The sequence below is a fragment of the Meleagris gallopavo genome, chromosome 6, assembly GCF_000146605.3.
Source record: "Meleagris gallopavo isolate NT-WF06-2002-E0010 breed Aviagen turkey brand Nicholas breeding stock chromosome 6, Turkey_5.1, whole genome shotgun sequence".
NCBI classification, from domain to species: Eukaryota; Metazoa; Chordata; class Aves; order Galliformes; family Phasianidae; genus Meleagris; species Meleagris gallopavo.
This window is the reverse complement of record NC_015016.2, coordinates 47525862-47547133: the sequence shown is the minus strand read 5'-3', so window position 1 is coordinate 47547133 and position 21272 is coordinate 47525862. Positions and strand designations below refer to the sequence as shown.

At 37.6% G+C, this 21272-nt stretch overlaps 1 protein-coding gene across 1 annotated transcript in view; it reads left to right on the top strand.

Moving 5' to 3' along the window:
- LOC100538940 (golgin subfamily A member 4) overlaps positions 1–21272 on the top strand; it is a 60524-nt gene that overhangs the window by 12169 nt on the left and 27083 nt on the right. The window contains 10 exon segments of the mRNA XM_010713062.3: positions 282–380; positions 4752–4817; positions 5766–6080; positions 9000–9047; positions 9436–9492; positions 12152–12250; positions 12746–12884; positions 13867–14054; positions 14546–14629; positions 15306–15453. Coding sequence (XP_010711364.1) covers positions 282–380; positions 4752–4817; positions 5766–6080; positions 9000–9047; positions 9436–9492; positions 12152–12250; positions 12746–12884; positions 13867–14054; positions 14546–14629; positions 15306–15453 — 1243 coding nt within the window.

Genomic DNA, 21272 nt, shown 5'->3' with positions numbered 1-21272 from the left:
AAAAAAAAGTCAATGTCAGTACCTGAAATGCTTTCATTATATGGGGCTTGAATACGATACTTTTCAAAAACTACATGTTTCCCAATCTTCTAAACAATGAACTGAATGATCTAATGCATAATTTGTGCTCTTGTCCTACCTTTATCAGTGTCTTGTTGTCTCATAAATGCTGTACCTTCTTATAGTGTTTTCAGTAGTGTCAAAAAACCAGAATTTTGCAACATTCTTTACCTTATCATTTGATTTATCTTCATTTTCGTACTTTTTGCATTGAATGACAGCTTCTAGCCGGGATGATAGCAGAGCCTGCTTTTCTCTCTGAGTATACTATCTTTGCTTTGGATCCCACCAAGCAACCTAAGCCACAGAGTGACGGTGTGGTGAGTCCTCCCACCCCTCTTAGTGATGCCTTTAGGAGAGGCAGGAAGTCCTGTACTAGAAGGCAAACCTAGTGTTGCTTGTGGCTTGTTCTCACAATGGCATCTTAACTACCTGTTGCTAACCCTGCACTAAATTTCACTGAGTTAGTACCTGATAGCTCCTGGCTGGTGTGCTGTATGATGTGAATTGATTGTAACACCAAAATTAACACATTTTCTGTTAGATGGGTAACAATACTTTACTCAACTTTTAAGTAATTGGTGCACAAATTTGTATACTTGTTGCTTAGAATTCAATAATGCTATTGAAAGTCTTCCTCTTCATTTTATGTATGTTTGTACTTCAAGATAAATAAATATGATAAACACTGAGATTGCATGTAATTTTTGGACACAGAAACGTTTTGCTTCCTACAGTGGAAGGCTCAATGTAACTTACTGTTGATGGCAGTAGGAAATCATTATACATAGACAGAGAAATTCAGCTACTTCTAATTGGTAACCTGAATGGTATTACTGTGAGGCTAAATGAATTTTTTTCTAAATTGTTAGATTTCATTTTAAATATATAGTTGTTTGCCTGGAAATGTTGTTTGCATAATATACAAGCTGTGCAGATAGAGAAGCCTGGTTGGAAGAGAACAAGACAACTGGAGAGAAAATAGCAGACACAAGAAGGAAGGCAGCCTTCTAATTTCTGATTTCTAATTTTTGTATACAGATACAAGGCTATGTGATTCTGATTGTTGCCATGGAACTGGGGTGTCTTCCTTCATGTGCTTCAGAGCCATGGCATTCCTGAGTGCACAGGGATTCAAAACAGTGCTAAAATCACACAGTCACATATCATCCTCAATTCATGATTCCTTACTTTCCTTTTCTGATTTAGCAAGTTTTTTCTTGCTGCTCATGTAGAGGCTGAAAATGAAAAGACCTGAAGGTATAACAGGGTGTTCACTATGTTGTGATGGGATTGTCTCAAGCTAAAAATGGTAAGACTGAAACTGTTAGAAAAGGTGATTGGTGCAAAGTCTGTTTTTTGCTTGTTATCTCAGAGCACAGCTTCATTACTAGCTCAGGCATGGTGATCTCCAGATTGAGCTTTTTGATGAGGGGCAAAGTTGATATTCAGACTGCTGAAATCTGAAGCTTTGGAATAGTTTTTAGATTTTGTATGCATTTTTTTCCTTTTTAGTTTCTAGGTATTTTGATCACATTCAAGGTCCAGTAATAGTTACTTTAAATTCTGCAGATAAAATTAAGCATAAACAATCATGGACTGTTTTTCAGTACACTGCAGAATATCCCTTGTACAGCTGGATTTTGAAAGGAATACAGTCACGTGGGTGCTCTAAAGTTGCCTTTCTATTCTCTGCATGTACTTCAGTGACAGCAATGGCCATCTGGTATGCTTACATACAAAGCTGCACGTGCTGCAAGTAGTTATAATGTGGGAGTTACAGGTAATGTGTTACCAATGAGTGCTTAATAATCTTACCTGTAAAACTGATTTTATTTTCTGAACCTTTGGAAAAGAAGTGTTCTCAGTGTAAGAATTTGGGAGGGGGCAGTGGAAGAACGGAAAACAGTGATGAAAAGTCTTCAAGGAAGAGGAGTGCTGGTTATTACAAATACAAGAAAACCAAAGATGAACATTTGGGAAACCTGGATAAACTAAAGATACAGGAGAATGAGCATTTCATCAGCGCACACAGACATATAAATAAATTTTGCTGAGACAGGCTGGTATTTTAGCTGTGTGTGTACAGGTGATGTGCGATCCGAGGGAATGGGCATCAGGGCGAAGCAGCTGGGACTGTGGTGGTTTTTTTGCTCTGCATTGAGGAGGCTAGTGTAAGCTCTTTACTAACTGAGCTTTGGGGATTTCCTTACATGAAGAAACACAGTGCAGATATTCTTGGATGTGGAGGCATTTTTTTGGAGGGGAAAAATTGTGGGGAAAGAAATGTATACAAAACCCTTCTTCCTTTCTCCATAATTTACTCAAGACTTTGCTGTGCTTGAGGAAGAGAGGAAGAAGAGTAGAGTGTTTTTAAATACAGCCACTTAAGCTTTAAATTTTTAGACACATGAAAATATTTTTACCCTTAGGAAATAAATAGTAAGATAAATTAGTTTGCATTTCAGGAGTAGGAATGTAGGGAAGTACGAATATCAATAGAGTTCCCTGAGGGTTCCAGTTAAAATTGAGCTCTGGTTTATGCCTCTTAACGACAGAAAGCAAACGTTTTATTAATAATTGTAGACATAGCTGTCTTTGGATACAGATACAGTTGTTGTGTTATGTTCTGGGGAGTAATGGAAGACAGACTTCTCTTGGTCTCCAGAAAGCCTGTCATTGCTCTACAGGTTTTAAGACTCAAAATGCCCACACTCTTTGCTTCCAGTTTCACCAAAACAACTCTTGAGGCTTACGAAAGGCTTCTAAGCTCTTCAAAGCCTCTTGAATCTATATTTATATATAGCAACCTTTATTCATGCTTACCTTTCACTTTATGGGCACTACAGAATGACCCTTTGCCCTCGAGCACGGGCTAGGGCAGTTAGAACTGCAGCAGCTAGGGATGTGTGAGGGTCCAGGTTCTATATGAAAGGTAACCAGTGCATCCTTGTGATTTATTCTGATAGCAAATACAGTCCTAAATATAGGCTCTGCTTCTGTTTACGTAGGCTGAAAGCAAAGATACCAGCACAATGAAGAGGAAAACTTTAAAAGAGGTGGCATTACTTTCAGTTTTGAGATGGCATTTTTTTACAGGATCTTAACAGTTGAAAAGGATACTTTTTTGTATGTATTTATAAATTTAATGCAATAAATCTAATTACTCTTGTGTTTTAAAATGACTTAAGTATTATTAAAGTATCATTGTGAAGTAGATGTACAAACCCTACACAGTTTCCTTTAATTCTATTGATAATCAGAGTACGTGATTTTTGAAAGATGTAGTTAGTGTGAATTCTTGCTAAAGTATGTCTTTTCTCTCCTGTTTGTCAAGTACTAGTCCTGCACTGTCACCACTGAAATAAAGTAGATGCTTTATTATAAAGCAGAAAGTAGTTTTTTATTTGGGCTACCCTTACTGTTAGCTTTCCAGTTAAGAAATGAAAGAACAGGTAATGCAGCCCAGAATAAAACCTGGGAATGCTTTAGTTTAAAAACCAGTAAGAGCTCTTAATCCATTAAAACCAAATCCACTATGACAGTGTGATGCTATTAAACGGAATGCAGATTTTGCTCAAGCCAGACAAAATGCAATTTCCAAATCCAGACAGATTTGCTTTGTGGCTCATTATTGCTCATTTCACCTAGACTGACTCTGTATGGGTGTCTGCTAATTTCTCGAGCTTACTTAGCTGTCTGGATTTCTATCTTCTGTGATATTTCAATACTTTATTGAGTTTGGCCCATATCAAACCATACCGAAGCCATTTTTTTTTTTTTTTTCTGATGCATTCCTCTTTTATGCTTGTGTTTCCATGCATATCTGCACATCTTAATTGGAAAGTTACATTGCTCATAACCCTATTCCTTATATTTTATTCAGTATTTTTCAGTGCCTCTCTTGGAAAAAAATAATATCCAAGAGAGTTTCTAGCTTGTTCTACTGCATCACTTTGACCTGACTTAAGCACTAAAAAACTCTGAATTTGTACAGGTTAGGGAGCACCTGAGCACAGGGCATAGGAACAGCAGAACAAAGGACAGAAACGTCTGAAATCCATAATGAAAATAAAACTATTGGTTTTTTTGTATAATTTTTTCCCCTCCTTATTTGGGAGTGCGGAAAAATATGTGTCCAGTCTTACACAAGATGTGTTCTCTGAAAGTCTAATATTGGGTTTTGTTGGAGTCTAAAACAGAGTGTTAGTGTTAACGGTGTATTTGTCCAGGTAGCAGGTTTTTGTGGTTTTTTTTCCCCCTCTTTCTATGCCTTCTCAAATACAGGAGGATAATGTGATTTCAGTGTTCCTCACATCAGCTGTAAACACCACTGGCCACCAGTTCAATTTTTTTTTTTCCCCTGCTGTTACTTTGTCTTTTTCTGATGTTCCTTTGATCTGTGCATAAATGTTACATAGATAATCATTATGAATAATTTAATTGGAAATGTTGGTGTTTGCGGATGTCTCATACTAATCCATGCACACATAGCTGCTTTGTAGTTCTCTATATTGCAGCAGTATGTTTGGAGTTTAACAAACTAGCTTGTTTGCATGAACATATCGGAATAAACATTTTAAAGAAAGTAGTAGAAACACAGACAAGAAAAAAGCATGGGTGTTATTTGTAGGAATGATGAAATCTAGTCATTAGTCTATTCCTTCTAACAGTTGTTTTTCCTCCTGCAGAATTTACCTAAGCAAACGGTTCCCAGATGGACTGAAAACAATGGAAGTGAGCCAGCATCCCCTCAGGTACTTATGGGGCTTTTGTTTTGTCTTTCACTGCCATGTTTCATTTGTATTAATTTAGCCAAAGTGCCCAGTGTGCATCTTCATGCTGGAGAAGGGATGAGAAGTACTTTGGCATGTTATTAAGATGGTATTAAGATAGAGTTACTTTCTAGCTGAAGGAAAAGAATTGATAGGCTTAAAAAAAGTCGTCACTAGTAATAAGGTGAGGTCATTCTTTAATACACCTCAGAAATAGGTCTGGATTGCTGGAGTGGGATTAGCAGCAATTCCTACTGTGTCATTCCAGCCTTTGTGTGGGCTACATCATTTGGTAGCACTGTAAAGTCACTGCTGTAGCACCAGCAATGCATATCTCCATAGCACGGGCTCTGCTGTTTTAAAACCTCACAAGGATTTGTGTTGCATAAATCAGTAATTGCATTTCGTGTAAAAATCCTAAAACCATTTAAAATAAAAAGGAATCTTCGAGATCCCGTTAGAACTGTTGTACAAAGACTTTTACAATGAATTTATTTTCTCAATCGTAGGAAAAGATCTTGGTATCTTTGAGATAAATGCAAACTTCTGTTTAATACATCAAGAAGTGAGTCGCGTTTATATATTTTAATTTGAGATAAAAAGTAAATGCAGCTATTTGTTTTAGTTACGTATTCACTTTCTAATGGGTTTGCACAGAAATACATGCTTCCAGGAGAGTAAATCTGAGCTGCAGTGTACTGAATTTAGTTGTTCTCCAAAACTGCCCTCACCTGGTAGTTTGCATGGCTGTTTTTTCCACACAGGGAGGTGACTGCTAAGGGAATGGTAGCTTTTTGGTGTCATCTCTAAGGTGCTCTGTTGGGTGACAGTGGTTCCTTGACCTTACTCAGGTCTTTGTTTCCTCAGCCTTAGTGTTTTTATTTGCCTAAAAGCAGTGCAGAAGTAACTTCTTGCTTTGGGTTTTTGCAGCCAAGTGATGCTCAGTCATTCACCCAGCGTCTTCAGCTCCGAGTTCCCTCCATGGAGTCATTGTTTCGAAGTCCAGTGAAAGAGACCCTGTTCCGCTCTTCTTCTAAAGAGTCCCTGGTACGAACATCCTCCAGAGATTCTCTGAATCGGCTGGATGTGGATGCGGCTGGTCCCACCTTTGACCCACCTTCTGACATTGAAAGTGAGACCGAGGAGGTTTCAGGAAATGCAGACAGCCTCAGCAAGGAGCAGTTGCTGCAGCGACTGCGCCGAATGGAGCGCAGCTTGGGCAACTACAGAGGGAAATATGCTGAGGTAAGCGATGGCACTGAAGAGAGAGGAAGGAAGAAAGTAAGACTGGCATACCACAGTAGTGAGTCATCATTTTTTCTCTGCAGTTTTCCTCAGCTTGGAACAAATGGATCCTCATGTAGGTAGCATGGACTTTTAATGATGATATTAAGTCTGGTTATGTTTGGCCTAGACGAGCCAAAAGTTTTGCTGGTAGCACGATGTGGAAATACTTCTCACAGAATCACAAAAGAGCTGAGGTAGGAAGGAACCTGAGTCCATTTGGTCCAATCCCTGCTCAAATAGGGCCACCCAAAGCATGTTCAGGTGGCTTTTGGAGTTCTCCTTGGTTGAGTCTCCACAGCCCCCCAGACACCTTGGGCCAGTGGTCTGTCAGTTGCAAAGCACAGAAGTCTTTCCTGGTATTCAGAGGTAAGCTGGCAGGACAAGGGGAAATGGTTTTAAGTTGAGGGAGGGAAGATTTAGGTTGGATGTCAGGGGGAAGTTCTTTACAGAGAGAGTGGTGAGGTGCTGGAACAGCTGCCCGGAGAGGTTGGGAGGCCCCGTTCATCCCTGGAGGTGTTCAAGGCCAGATTGGATGGGGCCCTGGGCAGCCTGGTCTAGTATTAAATGGAAGTTGTTGGCCCTGCATGTGGCGGGGAGATTGGAGATTCATGATCCTTGAGGTCCCTTCCAACCCAAGCCATTCTGTGATTCTAGTGTTCCAGTTTGTTCCCATTGCTTCTTGTCTGGGAACTACTATAAAGAGCCTGGCTCCGTCTTTGCCCTCCCTTCAAGAATTTATGGACATTGACGAGAGCCTCCTGTGCTTCAGGCTGAACAATCCCAGCCTCTTCTTGTTGAAGAGGTGCTCTGATCCCTTCATTATCTTGGTGGCAGCCTGCTCTTGGACCCTTTCGAGTATGTCCGGGTCTCTCTTGTGCTGGGAGGCCCCAAACTGGAACACTTAGTACTTCAATTGTGGCCTCACCAATCCTCAGTAGAGTGGACAACTCACCTCTCTTGACCTGTTGGCAGTGCACTGCCTGTTGCAGCCAAGACTGCCATTAGCCTTCTAAGCAGCAAGGGCACATTGCTGACTCGCATTCAATTTTGTAGCTGCCAGGACCCATAGGTCCTTCTCTGCAGAGCTGCTTCTCAGCTGGGCCCTTAGAGTTACTCCTTCCCAGGTGCAGGGCTTTGCGTGTCCCCTTGTGGAACTTCATGAGATTCTTGTCAGCCAGCCTCACCAGCCTGTTAAAGTTTCTCCCTTTTCATCTCTAGTTTGTAAATAATAACTTGCTGTTGGGAACAGAGTTGAGTGTCACTTTGTGTGAGTGTTTTCCTCAGCTATATACCTAGATACAGGTCCAGGAGGTTTTCTGGTGAAAGTGTGTACTTGGGGTGGTACTGAGTGTAGTGCTGAGCATGGCTAACTTGACATACTTTGCTTCTGAAACTTGTTCTGAAGTACACCTACACGGTGTGTTTCACTTTGTGCATTTATCGTAGACAGGCACTTTGTTTTCAGTCAGTGAGTTCTGTTCACCATAACTCCTAGGTATACCACTTCTAAGATTTTTGTTGTTCTTTTCTTTAAGTGTATGTCTTGTATTTAAAACTAAGTGTATGCATCTTTTTTTTTTTTTTAACAGTTATTTAAATATGTGCTACCCACAAGTACAGAAATTTCTGTGTGGATTTTTGGCTATCAGTGTCAAAATCCATGCAATCTAAGACATATACAGCAACTATTGTGCTTGACATATATCTTAAAAAATAGCTGTGTTTCATTCATTCATTCATTATCATCTCCCATTATTTTTTCATAGTCTTCCAGCTAGTATAATAAGGTTATATTTTCTAAAGGTTTAGGTAAAAAAAGTGTTGTTAAAATGAAAATTCTCCAATTTGTAGATTTTGTTTTGTGTTTTTAGTGCAGTCTGTCCAGCAAATCCTAGTTTTCTCTGTCAAAAAGTATTTTGTGTGTGAGAGAGTTTCTCCAGTTCTTTGGATTCCATTTAAAGACCTGTTGGAGTTTGGAAGAAAGGCATTTGATATATAGTAAGAATTTTAAGATTTAAAATTCTTTCTCATTGGTAGTAGAACCCAGAGTTGGCATCTCAAGAATAAAGTTTTTGTTTTCTTCTAAGTATGAAGTAAGTATGACTCAAATTTAACAGTAGCTTTGAATTCTGAAAAGTTCTAATTTATTTTAAGTTACATTTTGAAGATGTCAGTTGACTTACAGATTTCTGGTTTTGATGTTTTGCGTTGGTTTTCCCATAATTTTACAGTAGTTGGAAGAGTACATTTTAGTTCCAAGTGCCATTATGCTACTTCAGCTTTGGACAGCTTAGGCAACTGTGATCAGAGTTTTAATTAAACTAAATTGTGCAGTTACTCATGAAGTCCTTTTGTCAGCTTACAATGAAAAATTTTGTTCATTTCCAGTCTGTCTGCTTGTGTATGTGCAAAACACTTGGGATGAGAACATTCACTGTTACACAAACCTTTTTCTCCTAGAGTTGAAAGTGTACTTTATAAGGTAAAATCATTTTTAAATTTAAACTCTCTGGGGTATGTATATTTAAAAATGTACATCCCTGTGGAGCAATTCTCTGGGATATAACTTTCTGATGTAGTATTTTGACTAGCTGTACTTAAGCTTGGGAGTTTTTAGGATTATTTTCAGTGAAGGGAGTGCTGTGCATGAGTGCTGAGTAATCTATTTGTTTTGACTCGTAGACTTTATTTAAGTTATTTTATAAGTGGAAAAAGTGAACATTGCACAAGACAATTGTTTGCATACATTCCTGTCAAGAGAGTTTGCCAAGTGAAGTAAGGAGTTTGAAAATGCATATAGTGATACAGCTAAGCAAATTATTTTGATATCTGTAAGTGGATGCATTATCATCATTATTACTGATTTCTGTATTTCAGCTGGTGTCTGCTTATCAAGTTATCCAACGAGAGAAGAAGAAGCTACAGGTAAGCATTACTATTTTCTAAATCTTGAAATATAGTGTCCTTTGTTTATATTCATTTATGTGTATTTCTACATGTTTACATACGCTGGTGTGTTTCATTTATAAATAAAATAAACAGAAGACTGTCTTTTAGCTTGGTGCCCTTAGAAATCTGAGCTAATACTGGTTTGTGCAAATAACTGAAGCTGTTGTACTTCTGCCTTTTTAAATGGATCAACTGAACTTGTGTGATGGATTGCCAACTCACATTTGGCAGTTTATTACAATACTTACACATCAAATTTGACTTGAAAGAAAAATAAACACAAATTCTTCTGCTTATATACAGTTCTATCAGTTTATTTATACTTTGCACCTGCAGTTACATTTAATATGGTTTCCTTTTTAAGGGCATTCTGAGTCAAAGTCAGGATAAAGCACTTCGCAGAATTGGAGAACTGAGAGAGGTAAATTCCTTTATTGGTTGAATGTTTGCTCTCCTCCATACATGCAGAGGATCTTTCTCTGTGTCTGGTTTTTGATTTTAAATTCAATTTGGAAAATATTTCCTATTGCACAGCAGGGTTTTTAACTGCTTGCTTTTATTGCCTAACATGGGGCTATTCCTCTTGTTTATTTCCCATTCAGCAGATTATTGTCACAGTCTAAGGCAGAGCAGTTTGTAGCACCAACTGAATTGCTTTGCTGTTCATTGTGAAATTGGTAGAAATGCATGTGGTTATTGCAGTGTTGTTGGGGCTGGCACTAGATGTGGCTCTGCAACTTCGAGCTTTTTTAGTATGAAGAAATAATTATACTAGGTAAATACAAATAACAGGCTCTTCATAGAAGGGTTTTCATGGCTGTTGAGTTCACTGGTTTCTTTTGTTGTTGTTGTTATGTTTTATTTACCTTTTTGGGGATATAAATAATTTTAAAAATACCCACAGCCTTACAGACAAATTGGCTGGTCAGTGTTTCTTTCCAGTTTGCTACATATGTGAGAAATGTATCCCATGTCAAGTATGGCTGTCTGCCCCAGTAGATTTAATTTTCCTGTGTATTGATGCTTTGTAAAGTTTGAGAGGCTTATATGTGTCAGAATTAAAGTGGTTTTATTAGGAAAAGGGTTGCGTGCTTGCATACTGAACTTTTAGCATGTTTTGACAAAGTTCTTGGATTAGAAATAGATGTAACTGTGTGTTTATGTTTAAAAAGAGATATAAAATATATAAACGATGTAAAATTTCTTTATCCTGAAAGAATTACAGATGTAAAGATTCCTAAAATCTAAGACTTAAATTCTTTATTAATATAAAATCTTTCAAATCAATTCCTTGGTATTCTGAAAGCCCAAATAATTAGAACGTGTAGTGAAGCAGTCTTAAAACTTAAAATAGCAGTAATTAAAATATACAAATAAAATCGGAAGATTCCACTGTGAAAACTGAAATGTTACAGAATTCATCATTCATTGATGTAGCCACTTATTATCAGCATTTAATTAAAGAACAAAACCAAAAGAGCTGTCCTTCATCATACAACCTATTCTTCCCATAAATGTTTTGGATTAGACAAGTTTCTTCTGAGGAGGCCATGTAAGAGCAAATTTAGTTTTGCTTGTTAGGAACTGATGGTGCAAAAAGTCCTTGGACGTAAATATTTATTCTGCTTTAGGTTTTGCATCAGGATTTTCCTAGTAATTATAATCCCTCGACAGTGCTTGGTGTCTCAGCTCTCAGACAAGGATCAGAAAGGGCTTTTGAATGCAGAGGTCTATTGCAGTGCTGGATTCAGAACGTTTTGTTGGCTTTTTGCTGTGGAAGGAATTGCTTCTACAGCTCTGAAGCACAGGAGGGAGGTGTGATCAGTAACTGCTGAGAACTAGAGGCAGTATATGGTTCAGAAGTGGATGTGGTTTGTTGAAAGGAGAGTGGAACAGCTTTATTTGAAGCTGCTTTGCAATACTGTCCTTTTGGCGGTGGCCAACTTGGTCAGTGCTCACCACTGCAGGTCTCATAGTTGGTGTTTACTGGTTGGGGAAGGGATAGATAGCAGGAGACCATAAAAGTGAGACTGGGAGTTGGGTGAAAGCAAGGCAGGCAGCACTGTGTGCCTTGCATTTTGTCTCATTTGCTTTTTCATCCTTTCTTTATGCTAAGCCTGGCAGGCAGATCACATATTTACAGGTGGCACTTGCTTTTACACAAGCAGCACCCTTGCAGAGTCATGGTGATAGAACTGTTGGCTTTCTGGGGTAAATCTTCCTAGTAAAGGTGTGTGTGGATTAAGTAAATAAAAAAATCAAAACACATGTATATAAAGTGATTTGCAGGGCATGAATGAAACGTGTATGCTTCTGGTTCTCTCAATAAGAAGTTGAATGCAAATGTAAATACACCTATTGTCCTAACAACTAATTATTTAAATAATAACTAAAAAATAGATAAACTTTAAAAGCAATCAGAAACTGCCTCGATTTTATAGTCAATATAGTAGATATTTGTAGTGTAAATAGTGTAGATGTTGCTTCCATATTTAGGTTACATTGACAAGTTTCTAATGGTGTTCAGCCAAAAGAATTCAAGTACCAAGTAAAGCCACTCTGAAGTTTTCTGGCATCCTCTGTCTCATTTGAGACACATTCAAGATTAAAAAACAAAACAAAAAAAACCCGTATTACTTTGTGTTGTTATAAATGGCATGTGTTGTATTACAATTCTAGTGCATTGAATGAGCATAAGGGAAATTTACATTTCTGCTGTTTATGTTGATTTAACCTGGTGCCTAAATGCAGAATCTGGTTTACCAAAGTGCATTGTTTGGATCCCAGGAGAAATGTGTCTGTGGAAAACAGTTTTTAGGAACAGGCTTGAAGTGATCCTAACACAAACTGGAAGAGAGGATCCTTGATAATTTCGCATCGAAGCTAATCTCTTATTTAGATGCTGGTATTAGAATTAGGTTTTCCTGTTACGTTGCTTAGTAAAAGAAATAGATGCTTTATGGTTTTGTTCTGGAGTTACAGTTGCAGTGAGATATTTTTATTGTTTAATAATATATAGATAAGCTCTTTAAATTCGTGTTTCAGTTTTCATTTGAAGTGTGTTTATATATGATTCTCAGGAGCTCCAGATGGATCAACAAGCTAAGAAACATCTCCAGGAGGAATTTGATGCTTCCTTAGAAGAGAAGGATCAACTTATTAGTGTTCTGCAAACTCAGGTAGAACACCATCACCAAGAGATGTTTTTAAAAACTAATTTTTTCCAGACACTTTTTATGAATTTGCTGTATTGAGTGTCCATGTTTTATTATAAATGCTGTTGTGTTTTAAGGCTTGAGAGTTTATGATTCCCTAGAAATTAAATCGATACCTTTAGAATACCTTTGGAAAATCTCATTCTTGTTAAATAGAGATGTTTGATCTGCATTTAAATACCTTAGCAATGTCTTTGTTATCAAGAACATAACATTAGCAGATATTTGAGCTAAAAATGCTTTTGTAAAATATATGGATTTTCCTTAATTGACCTTTGTTGTTTCTGCACTTCTAATTTTACTATTTTTGTTGCTTGGAAACATTTTTAAAAATGCTAAAAATAATCAGACAGATTTTTCCTTTCTCTGCTTGAGAACAGTTTTCTTAACTTTCTCTTGTTCTGCAAATGAAGACATGGTCATCTTAGATACCTTTTAACCAAAAATCATTTTGTTTAGGTATCGTTGCTGAAGCAGAGGTTACAGAATGGTCAGATAGGCATTGAATTACCTGATCCAAATAACCAGTCTGAACCACAAGTTCAAAGTCAAACAAAAGAAATCAATGCAGAAAATATTGTGGAACCAGGAAGTGATGGTGGGTACTGGGGCTTTCTTTAAGAGATCTTGGTTTTGGGGGAATAAGCCTGCTGTTATTTATGATGGAGCAAAAGTACCTAAGACACAACATATTTGGGCTGATCTCTTTTGAGTGTTCTTCCATATGGAGATATCTGAGCTATAGAAATCCCAGCATTGTTTAGGTTTGGTTATTGACTGTGGGATAATATGTTGCTGGCATACCATGAAAGTATCAGTTGTGACTTCATAAAAGTTAGGGTTCAGATAGAGATGAACATGCATCTTGAAATGGTCTTTGTTGAGGATCTGCCATGATTTTTCTGTGTAGATAACTTGTGGTGTTACAGCAAAGATTTTCTTACCCAGTGTCATGTCTTTCTTAAGAATTTGCTGCTTAGGAGGTAACATATGCATTTAGTCCCCGGGAATCAGAGTTCAGGATGTTTCCTGTGCTCAGATCTGCTTTGGGACTGTAGAGTGTAAGACCCTCTGGTCACGAAATGAATGGCTGAGAATGTGTCTGATCCTATTTTCAGAGCACCAAGACAGAACATAAGATATTATCCATATGCTAGTGAAGATAGTAGCTTTTCTAGCTATGAGAAGCTATCCATGTAGAGGAAAACATAGCTTGGAAAGATACTGAACTTGGCCTTTTTCCTGCCTGTGCAATATTGCCAACCTTGCTATGCTAGAACTAATGTCATGCCCAACACTGTGAAAACAGGGGCCTGTTTGCTTGGCACTTCAGAGATATGATTTGCTTTGCATTTTGGGATTTGCAGATTAATTTAGAGTTGAAGAATGCATTTGCCATCTTGTGTATGTGTGTGCATGATTTCAGGCTGGACCTGGAATGCATTTAAAGTAGTCAGTGAGAAGTTTTGCAAAGTTTTCTTATTTTAAAGAGCTGTGAGTCACCCACCATGTGAATTAGGAAAGTAGATCTGCATTTTGGAAAAAGTGTGCACGTGGTAATGTTGGTATATTGTCTGTAGAGGGTAATGAAGATTCTGTTAAAACACTGGAAACTCTTAATCAGAGGGTGAAGCGCCAAGAGAACTTGCTGCAGCGCTGCAAGGAGATGATTCGGTCACACAAGGAGCGCTGTGCCCAGCTAAGCAATGAGAAGGAGGCACTGCAGGAGCAGCTGGAAGAGAGACTTCAGGAGCTAGAGAAAATGAAGGTAAAACGCTCTTGATTCTATGGGTGGCTACAAGAGCAGTGTAAGAATTCCAGTACTTGCAGAATTTATTCGGAGGGCACAAATGCAGCGTTGCTAAGATTATCTTTAAGCCAAGATGCAGATGTTAGGCATGTTTCTTGCCCATTTTACTGTTTGAGCTCTCTCATTTATAAGAGAACCCCTGCCTTTGGATACCTGAATTGTTACGGAAGCAATGAAGCAGCCTAACAATGGAAGATTTAGGAGTAATTCTGAGGCTGCCTGCTTTCATTTCCCTGAACTTCATTCTCTGCTTTACCTCCAAGGTGTACTGCAGGGCCCCAGTGCTAGCCTAATTTAATTTTTTTAATGTAACAACACTTTTGGTTATGTACCAATCTAGGAATCACTCTTTCTAAAAGCCAAACGTCGAGTGCTTGCCAGAAGGTATTTTCATGTGGATGGCAGTGATTAAAGCTTTTGTGGATGGGATCTCTTTATTTTCATTTTAGGACCTTCACATGGGTGAGAAGACAAAACTGATTACACAGCTGCGTGATGCAAAAAATTTGATTGAGCAACTAGAACAGGACAAGGTAAATAAGGAAGAATTTTTATATAAACTGTAGTTTTGGAAGAAGAGTGGCTACACTTGAAATATCTGACTTTGTGGTGTTTGAAGCTGTTCTTAGTCACCTATTTTGGACACCCATGGTTACACACCTCAATGCAAGATTTAAAAAATCTAACGAGGATGAGATGCAACATAAAGGAATTAAACAACCAGTGAAGTAGCTTTAGTTTCTTAGGAATATGAAGGGTTTCTCCATTTTTATTCCTTCAAAGATTTTTGTTTTTTTTTAAACTGTGATTACTTGGAGTAACTTTTGATGGTGGTGTAACAAGCAGCATGGCTAACACTCATCATCTGTGCTTGCTGTTTAAGGAGAAGCAGATGCACAATAGTGCTTTTAGTTTACAGAATACGTATTTCAGAGAAAAATAAAAGAAAATAAATTTTTCCGATGGTCCTTGTTTCCTGGAGGAGTATTTTTAACCAATAGATAAATTTTGTCTCTTCAAAATAATTTCCTTTTCTGATCTTTTTATTATTTTCTATTTTCTGACATAGAAAAACAAACACCACGATTTCTGATACTGTAGAAACGGATTAAAGCTTATTTCTAACAAGGAGTGTGTCCTAGCTTGAAATTGTTTTCGATATGCATTTTATCTGTTTATTAGCTTTTATCACAAGGACCTTTTCCATAGGGCATGGTAATTGCAGAGACAAAACGACAAATGCATGAAACACTGGAAATGAAGGAGGAAGAGGTGGCCCAGCTGCGTGCTCGGATCAAGCAGATAACTACACAAGGCGAGGAGTTAAAAGAGCAGAAAGAGAAGTCTGAAAGAGCTGGTAAGAAACTGAAGTTTATTAGCTTTCGTATTTGATCACAAGAAAGCTTCAGCATATTCTTTTTGCAGTTTTTCATCTGGTGTTATTTGGAATGGGTATTAAAACATGCTTTTTTTCCTAATGTTCTGCTGTGTCACGCCTGCTGGCATCATTACTAACTTCATTTCTAGTCATGAGTTATTAACTGTTCTGTGTGATACTCTGCTATCAGTTCAATTGGGGCAAGTAAGGAAACTGCTGAAGCAGCTGTACCTTCTTTGTAGCAGAAAAGATTGACGTAGTGTTGTATTGGTGTAATTTCAGGAGAGAAACTTTGGGAAGATTTTTTTTAAATGCTAATGCCTTCTATATTTGCTATAGAAAACATAGCAATTAACGCATAAGAACTTGGGAAGACACAGAAACAGAAGGATGTGTTACAATCATAACAAACATTTGCTTTCAGTATTTGTAGCAGAAGCGTTTCAGGTCTTTTTCCTAGTAAAGCATCAGATGATCCTGTTGTTTCAGGGTTTTGTAACCTAATAGTTGTACGATTACTACACACCGAAGTTTGCTGTTGTTGGAAATTTGATAGCATTAACTTTGTGCACTTTCAGTCAGTTTTTCCACCTTTTTCTTTTTTCTTTTTTCTTTTTTGAACATAGTGAAAGCTATTTTGCACTGTATCTATCTAAATTCTTAGAGAAACATTTAGATTGTTCCTATAGGCATTTAGATGGAGTAGTTCACAGTCTTGGCAGGAGCTATGATGTGATCAGTTGCATAAAGCATGCAGTATGGTATTTTTTTTCTCTCTAAGTACTGAGAAGTTCAAACCATACACCTTGTAGCAGTTTTATTTTAAATCTGTGTAAGTTTAGATCAGAACTTTCAATTTTAAAGACGAATTTGTGATACAGAAGAGCAGGTTCAGCTTCCAAAACCAGCAAAGGAAACATAAAGATAACAAAGCAACGAATGGTCAGACAGAAGACTTCTGAACAACCTGTGAAAATAACAAATATTTGGATTAGGTGCCCTCCTTCCCTGTCTTTTCATGAGAATTTTTAGCTTTGAAATCCGTGTTCTAGAAATCAGTGACTCCTTTGCTGAAGTTGGAATTCTTGGAGACTGGAAAGCTTAGATTTTTTTTTTATCTTTTTTTTTTAAATGAAATATAATTATCAAGAATATTTTAACATCCCACAGGTAGGAAGTTACCGCAGACATTGAAACATAGCCATTTTTGAAGTGGCAGAAACCTTTGATGAGGAAGTGATGTCCACACACTCCTGTTTGTGCAGTCGTTTCCTCACGTATGCGTAGTTGGAATCTGAAAATGAGTTAAAGGCAATCTGTTTTCATGGAAATACTAACTACTGTAGTGCCAAGGAATTTCACTTAGTAATAATGTATTGAGTACGTTGCACTTCACAAAGAGATTTGTCTGTTATATGTTCTTTTTATTTTTAAGTGCTGATGGAAAAGTTTATGGTGTTAAAGTGTCCATTTTAACATAGAGTGCTTCTTTTTGTACTCTCTTAAGCATGCATATGCAGATGTTGGAAACTCTGGAAGATTACTCAGCACAGTGAATTTTATTAGGTTTTCCTATGCATTCCAAAGAAGTCGTGATGCACAACTGAAGTGGAGCTTAATGCAGTCAAAATCATTGTTCTGGCATTTGAAAAAACACCGTGAATATTGGGAAAGCTTGAAATTGGTTCTTTGTCACAGCCTTTGGTTTTCACATGTTCTGTGAACTTGGCAGCTTTATATATTTGAGGTCTAAAGATAGGTTTCTTAGTTAATGTGAGATTACTTTTGATTGTAGACTTGTTAATTTTCTATATTGTGGTTCAGTGAAGATTTACTTAGGGCAATATTGTATTTGCAGCAGTGTTACATTTCATCTACATTATGACAAAATAAAGATTTGTACTTTTTTTGTACTTGGCATCTACTTCAGCCTACAGTGTAGCACTAGGACCAAAATCAGTGCATTTTGTGGCTACTTCATATTTTAAATTTTGTCAGTCACGTATCTGGCTTTTTTACTGTAATGAAGTGGCAGTGCTGAAAAGCACCAGTATTTGATTTAATGCAAGAAAAAAGAGTGACAGTTTAATGTTAATGCATTTTTGTGTACTGAAAGATGCATGACCTTATTTTGTGTGCGTTGTATAAACTATAACTGAGTGTCCCCAGTTAATGTTGCAGTTCAGTTTTGTTATAGTTAGAAGTACACTGTATTGAAATCTCACAGAGCATCTTGTTTTTGTGCATCCACACATGCCAATAAGTGAATCATGGTGCCTTTCCCAAGCCTTGTATGAACAGGACTGGGGTAAGGGCTTTCTTTTCTTACATCAAACATTGGGTGCTTGATCTGGGCTCTAAAAGTAAATTCTGTGCTTCTCAGGCAATGGCAGTTCATTAACTGGAAGCAACCACAAATGTTACCGAATGCTTTTCAAATTATGTAGATTATTTGTATTTTCACTTAACAATAATATTGTTAGAATTAGTGAATTTATTGCTAAGCTGAAGTTTGTTGTTCCTCAATTCTTGGCACAAGTCATCTCTGACTTCTCAGAATGCAGTTAATTGATGAGTTTATATTCTGTGAAGTAAAATAAGCAAGCAGGTTTTAGAAAGTGAATTCCTATTTCTTTGCTGCTTTCTGCAGATGACTTCCTTTGCAAGATTAATTAGTTTGTGCTTTGTAAATTTCTATGGAGATTAAAAAAGCCTCGACTCTGTGTTGAGAATCCTGCATAGCTGCTCAAACCAACTGTAGGAAATTAATTCAACCTTCATTTCTCAAGGAGCTTTTTGACAAGATGCCTGCTCTCAGCCTTCAGTAAGAAAATGTAAACAGCTTTTGCCAAATCTGTTCTGTGCTTTGTGCACGATTTCCAGCAGTAGATGGCACTACAGCTGAAGGTAATACATGTTTGCAGTACCGACCAGGGTAACCAAGACGCCTTCACAATACTGACTCGTGTTACACAGGGCAGCAGGGGCAAGGAGGGGAGAGCTGGAACTGATACTTAGGAGTAGTATATGTGAAGCAGTTAACTTTCTGGTGCACGTCAGTTTTGCAACCTGGCGCTTCTTAGGCTGTGCTCAGGCTCTGTTTGATTTTATATCAAAAGTATCTGTTGGTCTGCTTTGGTCACATGAATGAGTTCTTGTAAGACTTGTCTGATGCTTCGTTGGTGTGTTTGTTAGCACTTCTGTTTTGCCAGTGAGCCTTAATGAGACCAATATCTTAGATAGAAGGATCTTTTCTCACATTAGCTGTGCTGGTTCAGAAGAGCAGTGGCAGTGTCCTTACTTTACTCTTGGCATTCTGTATAGATGTACTTGGATAAAAACACAGGCTTCTTATTCCAAGCTTTTATCCACTATTAAAAGCTTCAATAGATTAGAAAAATAATAGTAATAATAGTAATTTAGACTGTGTTCTCCCTCCCTGGTGTTAGCCCTCTACTGGTTTGAAATTCGCTTGTGTTATGCTACACTGGAATAACTACTCTGATTTAAAACGTACTGTTTTGCTAAAGTCCTAAAAGTGCCTGAGATGCATATAATTTAACTTTTACAGAACCGTGTGTGTTTGTGAAGTGTTGCTTTTTGGTGCTTTCATACCCCCTTGACGTTTCATCCAGCAGCTCTGCCTAGTGTTTGCATTAGCATCCTGCTTGCAGTTATGGCAGTGCAGCTGTCATCCTGCATGTTGCTCAGCTTTCACTTACCAGCAGGTCAATCTTAGTGCAAATTTGATTCTTCTGTTTACTGAGTTTGTGGGTGGTGACAAATGCATTAGATTTCCTTTCTCGGAAGGAAAAGATTTCTTAAATGAAATTAAGATTTTGTTACTCATAGCAAGAATCAGAAAATGAAACAGTGAAATGTCTTAAAATCTGTTAGATGCAGGTTTTCTTTTCCAAACTGTATTTAGTAGAAGTATAGGCTGATTTGGCTGTCTCTGTGTGCTTTGGCTAGGGCTAAGGGAAGAGGAGAGCAGTCACTGCCAGTCTCCAGATGCAGTGGTGCAGCCTGCATTCATGGTTTGGGGCACAGGAGGAAGGAGTGGAGTCCTGCTGGCCCTGGGTGGCAAATGCCCCAGTGGGGATGATGAAGAACGTGCTTGGAAAACAAGTGGCTGCCTCATTAGGAGCTATAGGCCTTGTGCATGCTGGCTTTATACTTTATACTGTTTTGCTCTTTGACGTAATCTCTTAGATTTTTGTAAAGAGTTCTTGAAGTACTTTGTAAGGAGGTATGGAAGTAGAATGAGGAATGAAAAACTGGGTATGATTATGTGGTTTGGTACTGTCATGGTCAATAGCAGACCTGTTAACATCCTAGGACATAATTGTTGCTGTGAGAAGTCAGTGAAAGGCTTCCTTGCAAAACAGTTGGAAAAGGTCAGAAATTGGATGAATGCAATTTTATGGACTTAAGTAACTTGGAAATGTATTTGTGGCATTGGCTCAACAGGCACAGTTTGTTAAGAAAGACTGGTTTCAAGTGTTATCAGAACATTTTTAATGGAGATGGTAATTTGCTTCTCTAATTCATGCCTGAATATTATTAAGTGTGGTTAACTGTGTTTGTTTCACAAAAAAGGATGACAGTAACTGTTATGAATGCCTACTAAGCAACGGTGTATCAAGGAAACAAGGGATGTGTGTTTTTTAGAATTAAGTTTAGAATTAAGTGGAAGAAAGGAGAGCATACTAAATAACATCTTAAAAAGTGATTTTATGTTTGTTCCAGACTAATATCCAACTAGTCCAAGTTTTTCTGTGCTCTGCTAAATTACAAATGATACTGGTACTATGATCACAGATTTTTATAAAGGTATTTTGCCAAAGTTAGTTTATGTAAAGAGAGTACCGTGCTGTCCTGAGACTGAATTTTCCTTTGACATGCAGCAGAGGCTTCTCTGCTTATGCCCTTTTTTTATGCCAGGAAAAGGGACTTCCCTGGTAGTGAATACTTCCTAGTCTTGTGTAAATCTGTGGAGATTCTGCTGTCAGTTTCAACGAGGGATTCGGATATTGAAACTGGTGTTGAAAAATCATAACAAAGCAGCTCCCATTCAGGAACTCAAGAATCGATTTGCTTTCTTTCTGTATTCAAATGATCACCTCAGAAGTGAATGAAACAGGCTAGAATATCTGTTATCGTAAGAAGCAGCTGTGAGAGATGATTGCTTCCAATCTAAGTTGTGTTTCAGCAGACTTGTGTCTGTCATTACTTCTGCTTGTGTTCTTTGAAACACGTTACGAATATTCAAGTTCTTTTGAGAACAAATGCTAATATTTTTTCCTTAGATTTTTTTTTTTTTTACAGTTTATAGAAGCACAAGGCAGTCTTCACGAACCCACATTTTTCCAGTGTCCCTTCTGATTGTGTTTGTAGCAGTTTGTATTGAAGATAGGCAGTGAAAAGATGAAATTAGCAAAGCCCATCTCTACACAGTATTAAAGAGAAGGTTGTCAGGGTTATGCTGTGGGAAAGGAACAATTCTTTGGTAAATAAATTACAATGCCATTGTACTTGAGTATTTTGTTCAGGAAGAGTTCTTTCATGATTTAGTAAAAAGTGAGAAAATTATTCATGGCTTATGGTTGGAAAAAGAGCCATAGTTTTACTTGTGTGGTTTATATACCTTTTAAGGATTTTAGGGGAAGAAGTAGAAATCCAAAAGCAACCAAGGCATTCACAGCCATTTATCAGTTTTTTCCTTTCTAGATAATAAACTCATGAGAATTCTTGATGAATTCATAAGCTCACAAATTTATTTTTTTTTCATGTTTTTT